Source organism: Eutrema salsugineum, unplaced genomic scaffold (assembly GCF_000478725.1).
Source record: "Eutrema salsugineum unplaced genomic scaffold, Eutsalg1_0 scaffold_1, whole genome shotgun sequence".
NCBI lineage: Eukaryota > Viridiplantae > Streptophyta > Magnoliopsida > Brassicales > Brassicaceae > Eutrema > Eutrema salsugineum.
The window spans coordinates 476,186-487,693 of NW_006256909.1; the positions used below are offsets into that span (position 1 = coordinate 476,186).

At 31.2% G+C, this 11,508-nt stretch overlaps 1 protein-coding gene across 1 annotated transcript; it reads right to left on the bottom strand.

The window, feature by feature from the left end:
• Positions 1-2,226: 2,226 nt before the first annotated feature.
• On the bottom strand, positions 2,227-4,909 carry LOC18029039 (probable WRKY transcription factor 13). The gene is made up of 3 exons (XM_006411681.2): positions 4,441-4,909; positions 3,569-3,901; positions 2,227-2,640 (listed from the first exon to the last, which is right to left on the bottom strand). The coding sequence occupies exons 1-3, from the start codon at positions 4,809-4,811 to the stop codon at positions 2,457-2,459; spliced, it is 888 nt and encodes a 295-aa protein (XP_006411744.1). The 5' UTR covers positions 4,812-4,909; the 3' UTR covers positions 2,227-2,456.
• Positions 4,910-11,508: the final 6,599 nt, after the last annotated feature.

The following is an 11,508-nucleotide window of genomic DNA, read 5'->3' on the forward strand; positions in this document are numbered from 1 at the left end:
ATCATATTACGTACGATCGTTTTTACTGTATAGACCAATAATTCATGTTGAAACGTCGTTGTGTGTCTGCATGTTTTTTTGGTTTTAACTGTGTACAAATAAAAATACTCTATATACGTGTCAGTGCAAAACGGACCATGCATTTCATTTAGATATCTTTTGTAACGTATTACGTATATAGGTGAAGGATTGCGATGTGTACGTAATCTAAAATCAATATAGTCGTAGTTTTGTTTAATTTAACAAAAAAATCGTAGTTTTTTCATTCTCGAGGCGTCTATCTCACATACAATTCTCTCCGTACGTGCGAATCTTGTTCACAAGTTTGAGGTTTCGCAATCTACACATTGGTACAAAAAAAATATTGTAAGTAAACATTAGAGACAAACCCATTTCCATGCGTGTGAGCTCTCTGCCATATACAGCTAATACTTCTGAAAACAACATTGATTAATTAAACGTCTCATAAAAAAAAACTGTATAACCAATTTTGTTAAATTTTATGAAATATTATATACAAAGTTTAAAATGTTTAATAATTCATGGTCGGAAATTTAAAACAAAAACGTGGAACAAACAATAACTCGTAAAAATAAATTAAAAATGTCAACACGAAAAAACTTATTTAATATATTATTATTATTATTCTTTTTCTATTTTGATTTTAAAACTTAGAATTAATTTCAATTTTTTAGTAATTAAAAAAAGAATATATAAGATACATAAGTCAATTATCTGTTTGCTAATCAATTAACTTTAAATTGAAAGCTAATAAAACTTGACGGCAATTTATTTTCTGTTCTGTCAATTCAAATTGTGGTTTTCAGATTGTAGTTTACTTTATTATTCGTTGTTTATTCGTTATATATTTTTGTTACAATATGGCTTTTAATTTGTCTGATAGATTCAAATGATCAAACCGAATTATAATCGGAATAGTATATAATAATTATCTAATCTCTGTATTCTTGGCGTCAAACTCTTCCAGCTTAATAGAAAAAGCTGATTAATTGTTAAAAAGCTGATTAATTGTAACTTACCTTATGTAAAATAAAGATAGTTTAGTCAAATAAATAGCTGAATTCATCTCACCTAGGAATCTTCCTTCTTTTCACGACGAAGAGACAAAGAAACAAAAAGCGACGGCTCAGATTCGTCAATGTTTAGTAAAACTTAAAAAAATACTTCCCTCCAGCTTTCTCGTTTTTAATTACCAGTATTCTTTGAACATATAAAAAAAAAGAAAATTCACCAATATTAATACGAGTATTTCATTAATGCTGGGGCGTGAGGATTACGTTTGCTTTAACTTTTCAATGGTTTGAATTGCTTTAAAAGAGTATCATTAAGTTAATAATAAACAATTAGTAAAAATATGTCGAGACAATGGGTGATGTAACACAATTAGCTATTAACTTAGATTAAATTATTCTGTTAAATACATTATTATGAATATAAATAAGACCTTGAATTAAGGACGCGAACGTGCGGTCCACGAGGGAGTCACGTGGGGGTCTCCCTCGGACTCGGCGGAGCAAGCGGGTCACAACTTTTCATGTCCTCGTAACTTATGAATTTAATTTATATATTAGTTTATCGTTCTTTTTTGGTAATAAGGTTTCGTAAGTTAACTTGATCAACGTGTTACTATTGTTTAAAATTTAGTTAGCTTTGGGCATCGAGACGCTCACGTGCTTAAACGCTTATCGTCAACTTTGTTTTCTTACTTCGTTGGTTCGTCACGGTGGTAGTTATCTTCGTGAACTTTGATATGTCTATTGGGCGATAAAGATGAATTTCTCTTTGTTTCCGCAAGTGTAACTTTTTGAGAAGCCCACTCACGAAAGATGAAAGAAGCCCATCAGTTACAAACTTAGGCTCAGCACGCTGTTTCTTTGGGGCCCATTAAGACATATTTAAATTGGCTTCGGCCCGTTGATAATTAAAATAATACATTTTTTTATACCCATCAGTTAACATGATCAAAGCCATAGGTGTGTGGTAGAGTTTGGTCAAACTTATAATTACGGTTTCACACTGTTAAATTACAGTTTGCTAATGTGTACTAAACTACTATAGTTACAAAAAAAATACTAAACAAACTCTAGAAGCAATATAAAGTAAACAAGAACTATTACTGTAAATAAAACACTCGAATATATATCAATACCACCCAAAGCTTTAACACATTAATTCTTTTTTAAAAAAGAGCAGATGTCTCCGAATACATTCGCATATATAATCTTCAGGATGGAAAAGGTACATTAATTAATCATCTTACAAAATTCGAACCTAAACGACCACACAAACACACTACACATAAAGACATCGTACCTATTTCCTAACGAGAAGAACATATATGTAGTTATTACCTTCTTTTTCTATCAAAGTATAGCGATGTTTAGATCGATGCAGGATAGATAAATTTTAGTTTTAAAAAGAAAAAAAAAATAGAATCACCAGAAGAAGTTGGAGAGAGGAGAGTGGTGGGAGGAGGAGAGGGAGTCGTCATCGAGATGATTAGAAGGAGAGTGAAGATGTCTTCCTTCGTAAGTAGTGATTACCATTCTTGGATCATCTGCCAGTCTCTCCACTCTCTTCTTCACCCTACACTTGTCTTGTGTGCATCTGTAATAGCTCCTGCCAATTTTAAAATATACTATTAATTAATTCTGTCAATTTTATTATGACAAATGCATCACAACATTATATACATTTTCAAGGATAGTCTAGAAAATAATATCATATTTTGAACTAAATCAAAATTCATGTACATGTAAAATCATATGCAGATATAATCATGCTAAATATATATATACATATCACAAAAGGAACATCTTTTACGGGAAACAATTCTTGTGTATCTAAATACGCTTTAAAATTTTGATTTGAACCGAATACATATAGTGCTGCATCAAACATATATTAAGAAGGCAAATGGAACTTTGTAGTGAGCTCATGATGAAACTTTACAAAAGAACTAAAGTTAAATTTTTGAAGAACTATACCAATTACCCAAACAAATCATTGTTGGTAAATGTCCAATGTCAACTAGAGAGAGAAAGAGAGAGGGAATCTTAAGGAAACCCCATATGTCTCACATAATACTCAAACTCTTCCACATAAAATTATTTACTTTTGTAAACGGTTATCTTCTTTTCTTATATACTCTTATCGCATAACTAATTATCCCACTGGGCCATGAGTCTTTGTTATGACATAATCACATAACTGATAGCAATTAGTACAGATTTTAGTAATAATTTTCAATTCATTAGTAAAATCTTAAAGCAATTTTCAGTCTTTACATGGCTCATAGGTAACTTTGCATCTTTTGAGGCTCCATGTTCTCATCATATTACTTAACTTTAGATACTTGAAAAATTCTACTGGTTCGAGTCTGTAAGTTCCTATGATAAGTAACCCCAAGCAATAATGAAAGTCAAAGAGACAACTGATATATAACTCATACTGACTAAACAAATACTGAAATAGAGTGAAATTTCTTATCATTATAAGAAAAGTAGTTATTTATTTGAATTATCTAAGATTAAGAAAGGTAAAATACCTGGGATGTTGAGTGTTCTTGACAACTTTCTGGCCATATTTTCTCCATCTATATCCATCATCTAAGACATCAACATCGCTTAGTGTCTTGAAGCAAAACCGAGGCTCCCTCACTTTTCTTCTCGTCTTCAGCTTCTTCATCTTCAGAGTAGACACTACTCCTAACAAATTCGTGTTATGTTTCTGACGACGAGGACCATCATGACGTTGATGATGATGATGATCATCAATACCACCGCCATCACCAACATCATCATCAATATCGTCTACATCAATCTCGCTTCCATGGCCGTTTTTCTCGCTGTAGTCGTATCCTGCTTGGCTACTCCATGCCCTAAATCACATTAACACAACGTATTTTACATAATTGGCTGTGTCATGTGTGCATGGCACCTCTAACCAATTAAATTTCGGTACAACATACAAAGAAAAATTGTTTAAAATTATGTGAACTTTTATTAGTTTATATATGCATTCAGAATGTTTTAGAAATTATAATTTTATATTAGGATTTCTCGTATGCAAAAGTTGTAGACTTTAAATGACGGTATGTATATGTAAGAGTATATATATATATATATATATATATATATATATATATATATATATATATATGAGGGGATGCTATGAATCTTAGGAAATTCACAAATAACACTATTTATTGAATTTTAGGCGCTTGATGACTTAACTATGATCTAATTACCCCCTAACTGTTTTAATATAAGATGAATATGTGATAATTCCTCATAAAGCGAATCAATATCTTATGTCGGGAAAGGAAAAAAAGGAGATTTGAGATCTTATAGTTGTAGTTGTAGAGAACCTTAGAGACTTTAACTTATTTAATTTTATTATTTATCGTAACTAACTTACCATAAGTTTGGAGAGGGTCTTTGGGATGATATATCACCGGTAAGACGATGATGATCAAGATTAACAATACTATCATGAGCATCCCTTTGCTTTGACGAGATTAGGGTTTCTGGGATATTCGCCATGGGATGGATGGGATCTTGAGGGTGAGTTACAAAGGAAGAGGGGTTATTGTGAAGGAAGGAGTTTAAGGAGTAATGACCTAGAAATGGAGACACAAGAGAAGAAGGAGAAGATGAAGTCGAGGAAGATGACGAGGATAATGTGTGACTAGGAAAAGAGAAAAAGAAACCTAAATGGTTACTATTATGAGGGTTTACGATGTTTTGTGGTTCATCGAATAAGCTTATTCCTTGGTTTATCGCACCCATGTCTCTCTTTCTTTTACACAAAACCTTGAGGAGATGAGATTGTGTGTGTGTGTATGAGAGAGAGACAGAGAGGGAGTTTTGGTAGTGGTGGATCTTTTGGTTTGATTTTGGGTTGAGACAATAATCCAATTGATCCATCCATGTGAGTTTTTCGATAGATATATAAATGTTGGAAAAACAAACTTGCAGGTGGGTCCATTTGGATTGGCTTTGTTGGAAGATTTACATGTGACTAAAATGCAAATTGTTTTTCATTCTCCTGGTTTTAAAATTAATAGTGATGTAGAAAAAATATGAACGTTGATTTTGATCTGATCCATATTAAATAGAGTTTATATTTTGTTATATTATTGGGTCAATGAACTTTAAGGGATTAGAACAATCATATGTTTTTTTTGGGTGATGCTATTATATATACATATATGATGATAATATGTAAAAATTTTTAGGGGATTGAAGTTACTAATTGAAGTGTTTTTTGGTGATGCTATTATATAGCGTGGAAAGAAAATATTCATGTGCTCAATTTTTTTTTTCTAATATATGTTGGTTCAATGGCCTTGCAACTTTCTCTTCACTAGATCTAGCACTAGATATTCGGTTACTACCAAGATGTACATTTTTTAGGTGACAATATTACAAAACTTGAACCAGTTGTCCACTTAGCTTTTCCAAACTAAGATTAATCTGGTTCTGTGCTCTTAAAATCAATGCTTGTACAAAACACAGATTAATCTTTGGCAATATATTTAAGGGCCCTATATTTAACAGTTAACCTAAAAATAACTATCTGCTTGCAGTATAAATTCAGTGTAAAAAGAAAAAGTAAACAAGTAAATACATGGTACTTTATCGATTGCTAGCTAATTTACGAAGGTAGTTATGAAATCAATATATGGGATATATATATAATATATATATATATATGTTTTAGGTTTTTTCACAAGCTTGAGATGCATTATTAATGAATTGATAAATGTCGTCTAGACAAAAGGGAGAATAGTTTCGTTGATGTAATATGTTAAAGAAAATCGAGAAAGAAAGAAGAAAATGGAGAAAACGCGTCAGAGTACTCGAGAGAAAGCTGAAGAGGTAGTGGGAGTTAACGTCGTGTCGCTTAAACGGCAGTCAGCTTTTGTTACGGCGTCCCGTTACGTCCCTGAAACGGCGTTCATCTATTGTGTTACTTATGTATATGAAATGCCTATTTCTATGGATATTTATATGAAATCCAAATTCTAATTATTCTACATTCCTACTTATAGAAAGGCAATACATTTTGTTGGACAAAAGGCACTATAGAAAAATCGTGTTTTGAAAATTTATGATTGAAGACTGAAGATTACTTCTCGAATTTTTTTTTTTTACTTTTGACAAAAATTTGCATATATGTGTTAAAGGTATTTGTACAGTTCGAACGAATAGAGATGGATAATTGCACCGTTTTGTAATCATTGTTTCAACAAATCCAAATCCTCTAGTCGGAAAAAAAAATCCATATCTTTTAGAATTGGCGTTTTCGAAAAGATTTCTTTACAACATTTATATTTAGTTCTGAAATAATTTTCCATGGAAAAAAATGGCTGGAGATGTGACGGGAATATATACACATCTATCACTTTCTTATAGCTAGGATTTCATATTTTCTTACAAAATGATGTAGTACTCAAATAATTTATAGATTGCTATTATTTTGGGAATCTAAAAAGGAATACATTGAATTATAGATTAGGAGGAGCAATGATGAAAAATCTTAGGTGCAAATCTATTCCGCTGTACGCTGTGTGAGGATATCATGATTATGATTTGATGAATTAGACTCCTATTTGACATTTTCTCGTTTAAAAATTTGCACCTAATGAAAAATAGAAAAATTTATTAATCATACAATAGAGAAAAGTTTCTTACCTTTTTCTCGTTTTACCTTTTGCAAGATTGCATTTTGTAATATTTTCATCAAGTTTAGAAACCCCACCGTTTATCAACTTCGAAGCTCACTTTTTTCCCCTTTATGTATACCTGTGTACATTAACCTATATTTGTACTTTTATAACACATCAAAGTGCCTTTTTTTTTTTCAAAATGCTTTTATATATTAGGTTAACCACACGTTTAAAGTTATGATAACGCATTTATTCCCATAGTTGAAGTAATGCACATTTGTTTTATACATCAAAGTAAGTCTTTTATCTACTATAGAAGAATTTTGTTTCATTAACCATTTAACAGAATATGACTTCTGTAAGTTTTGTTTCATATAACATTAATTCAAGAATATTATGAACTAGAATTTGCACTTCACAAATGTGAAAAGTTATAAGGTCCGAACATTTTGTTTTGTTCTTAACTGCAGCAACAACGGGATATTCCATGCGTTAGCATGTGATTACTGTTCTTTTGTCTAATTTAATTTGGTTTTTAATTTTCGTGTCTCTGTAACAGTTTCTTTAGTCATTTTGTGTGTTATATTGTATTTTTGTTTTACTTTATTTTTTTGTTTGTAATTTTTGGTTGATTTTTTTTTTTGTTGATTGCTGATTTTTTTTTAAGTAACCCCATGGTCTGTTGCTAACAATTATTCGCATGGTTAACATTAATAAATGATAATTAACAATAATTCCCGCATATTATAGCAAATGACAACAAATGTTTGACTAAATTATGTACATCCATTCTGTCGTTAATTTTCTAGTCGATAAAAAAGGAACCTCGTCAATAGTAGCAGCATCAGTTACGTCATTAGATCATGTCCATCAGCAATTTTAGAGAGATTTTTGCCCAAAAACCTAGGTAAAATGAAATAAAAGAAATAGAAAAAACTCAATAACTTATAAACAATCCTTATATAACGATTTTAAGGATCAGTTTTAAGATCAGTTTTAATGAGTTTTTAAGGCACCTATTGATTGATCATTGGTTTCTACTCAAAAATTTTTTTGGACCCATCTTAACTATTTTGTTCTCGACCATTTTTTGGTTTGTTAGTGAAAGATTCACCAATGGGGACACAAAACTCAAACAGATCATTCACTGTTCATATATCCTAAAAAATTATTTTTATATTCTTAGAAACTTCAAAGAAAATTTCTCCAATGTACCTGCTTTTGGTAACTCGCGCTGTACTTTTGTTGCTTAGAGCAAACAAAAAAAAAGACAAAAAAACAGTGGAAACAAAAAAAACAGTATTAATATGTGACTTATAAGACTATCTCCAATGGGGAATTCTAGTAGTAGATTTTAAAACTATATGTATATAATAATAATAATAAAATATTAGAAATGTTTTTAAAAGAGGAGAGAGGGTATCTATAATCTCTTATTCTAGAATTCTTCTTTCCATTTTTTAGAATTCTCTCTTCTTTTTTAACATATTTTCATTTTATATAATATTTTGAGAACTTTGACCAAAATTTTAAGAACCCATGGTTGGAGATGGTCTAAATTATATAACAAACAAGTATGCGATCCCTATTTTAAAATTTAAACCATGATAAATTAACAGAACACGTATGAACGACTACCATATCATATTTTAACAGATTGTTTTTTGTATATACCAAGTAGTTTCACATTATATTAGTATTGTAGGATATTATGTAAAACGCCGAGTTTGAGAGCGATAAAAATATCATATTGTATCTTGCCATATATTACTCTGTGATATTATTATTTTATACAGTTTTGTATTTTTCAAAAGGTTTATCTTTTTCATAACTCTGCCTCATCTCTAGTGATTCTAGATTTCTGTTCTATTACTGGATTTTTTTCTAGTAGAAATTTATAAAGTTCTTTTGTAATAAGAACAAGCTTTTTTTTTCTCCGGCATATTTATTCTAGTGTAGTTTAGTTTAGCTTCCTGTCGTAAGGACAACGTCACCATGACCTCGCGTTTGTCCGTGGGAATAATAGTATAGCGAAGGAACATACACGTACCTCGCAATCAGATCGTTTTCTTTTTACACATTAATGTTCGTGTGTGCGTGAGTGTTTAATATTTTTTATCATTCACATCTGGCCAAAAAGAGGAAAAGGGTAATTTTTTTTTCTATTTGAAAAAATAATAATCATGAGTGATAATATGAATCTGATTAATGGGCCTTCAGAAGTGGGGAAGAGACTGAAGTGTGGGTTGGCGAATGTAATCATATCGTCTTATTTATTTTACTTTGCTTTTTTTTGTATGTATTAAAAACTTTGCATTATTTGTTTTCACATCCATCACCTTTCTTCCTCTCTCTTTACCCCTTCAATAATTACACCTTCAGTGATCTCTGAACAACTGGTAGTTTCGTTTCAAAGCATTATATCTAACCAAGGCTGTAACTATGACTATTCTAGTCCGGTCCTATCAGACTGATCACCTAGCTTTGAGTAACAGTAATATTGGATCGGGTAAATACACAAACAAAGCTTGTGGATGTTTTTCGAAATTGAGAACCACCTATTTGATCGGTGGTTTCTAACCGAGTTAAAAATAATATTCTTAACATAATTTGAACGTAACTAATGAACAGTTTTGATGTGAGTCAAATTTCATATTTTAAATTTCTACACGTTTAACATCGATTATTAAAGAGGTTCTCAGTTTAGGAATAAATACCAGACATTATAATGTGAACTAGCTGATTTTGATGCGTACCAAACTCTCTGGATCTCAATTTCATATAAGTTTAATATCAACTAGTAGAGAGGTTGTCAGATTAAAACATTTGATCTACATATTTGAACTAGCAAACGGTTTGGATGTGGGACAAGTCTCAGATTTCAGGTACGAATAAGATTAACATCATCGGCCTAAAAGGTCACCAAATTACAAATATTATTCATAAATCTAATCTGAATTAGCGTTAATTTTCATGTGGGTTACCGCGATTTTTTTTTTTTTGGGTATACTTTTAGTGTTGTCAGTCTATATGTCAGTCTATATAGTAGTATAATGGAGATCGAGTTCACATGAAATCCCCAAAACAAGTTTTTTTACTTTTGACGATTGAACAAAAAGCTCCCATCCTTAGAATAATGTAAGATACAAAAAAAAAATCAGGTTAGAAACACGGCAATTTCGATCAATAGCCATAAAACAATTCAGTGTAGCTCAGTCGAAAGAGATAAAGTGAGGCTGGGAGAATAAATTCACTATCAAATCCCAAAAGCATTATCTCAAAGACATGTATCACACTATCAAATCCCAAAGGCATTAATCTCGTTGACGCTCTCGACATATTCGGAACATGTAAAGTTGACTTCGGGTTACGGGCACAACTAATGAAACTCACCAAAAAGGCAACGATATAATCTTTATCGTACAACTTACAACACATATATGTTGTTGAATAAATAAAGATTAGTTTAATATAAGGGGAACAACTAAGAAAAGGAAAGAAATATTTTAAAAAGGAATACATTTTTTTGGAAAGAAATATTAAAGCGGGGCAAGAAGAGAAATGATGACACCATGCGGGGACTATGCGTCTGTATTTTTTTTGTAACATTATATTGTTATAATTTGACAACAATATATTGATCCGACCATCCAAAGCTGTCGTGTGATGTCCTTCCTTTGTCACTTTATGCGACCCCTCTTAATGCCCTTGCTTATTTCTCTACTCCTATATTCTCTTTGCGTTTTCTCTTGTCATATCCCAACCAAAACAAAAGAAAAATAATTTTGGTTCATTTATATATATTCGAAAATACTTATTGATAGTTCTACAAAACTCGATCGCATTGTTCTTTTTACGTACAAGGTCCAAAAGGATCAAAGCTAAAATCCCGCCTTAACTTATTGAATAAATTAACTCTACGGAGATGGCCATCTGTTTCTTCTTCTTCTTGTTATTTTTTCACTCATAGTTGCTAATTTTGTATGCCCCTTGAGTTGATATACCCACGTACGCCATGTTAGTATAAGCATAATATACACAGATCTATATAATGCTAAAACTTGCAATTTAGTTGTAAACGAGTTTTGAAACGAATGATTAAAACTTGTGTAAATTTCAAAAAAAGCTCGTTCGTACTTAGAATGGATAATTCAACATGTAACGTACGTGTGAATAGGTAAGGCAATGAGAGAATGGATATTTAGACATATCTTTTTGGAAGCATCTCTGTAGATAACGAAGAAAAAGAATACCATATAATTTTGTCATCTTATATGGCGAAATGGTAAATTAGCCATGGTAGTAACTTTATATTTTTAAGAATTTTTTTTTTTTTTTTGCCACCAAGCAAGTTGTAACTTTGAATTCAAATAGCTCTCAACAAATATGCACTTGGGGTAATAAAGAGAAAAAAAAACACCAGTGACAAATGTCAAACCATAAGAATTGAACACTAACTACACCACAATCATGTGAAACTGAAACCAAACATGGAGGGACCTTCAAATGATTGGACATAACTGCACCAATCAAAAACTTAATCCCGAGTTTATATAAATTAGTTTGGTGATATGCAACTGGGTCCCATCTTAATATGACATAATTTAGGGTAAATATATGATATAAGAAAAAGATGTTACCATAAAAGTCATTCGTTATTATTACTTATGTTTGCCATTACAAGTTATTCATTTCCTTTAGCTTCTGGGGTCCGAGAATTAATTTTCAACGGCCAAGAAGTTACGTTACCCTTTTATTTATGTTTTTAATACAGGAAAATATTATACAAAGAAATACGATTTCCCGTTTGCCTC

Bases quoted from the DNA above. Each gene is read 5' to 3' on its own strand.
- LOC18029039 (XM_006411681.2), bottom strand. From the start codon at position 4,811: ATGGGTGCGATAAACCAAGGAATAAGCTTATTCGATGAACCACAAAAC. The intron at 3,902-4,440 runs GTAAGTTAGTTA...AATGTGATTTAG, and splicing joins AGACCCTCTCCAAACTTATG to GGCATGGAGTAGCCAAGCAG. The intron at 2,641-3,568 runs GTATTTTACCTT...TAAAATTGGCAG, and splicing joins AAGAACACTCAACATCCCAG to GAGCTATTACAGATGCACAC.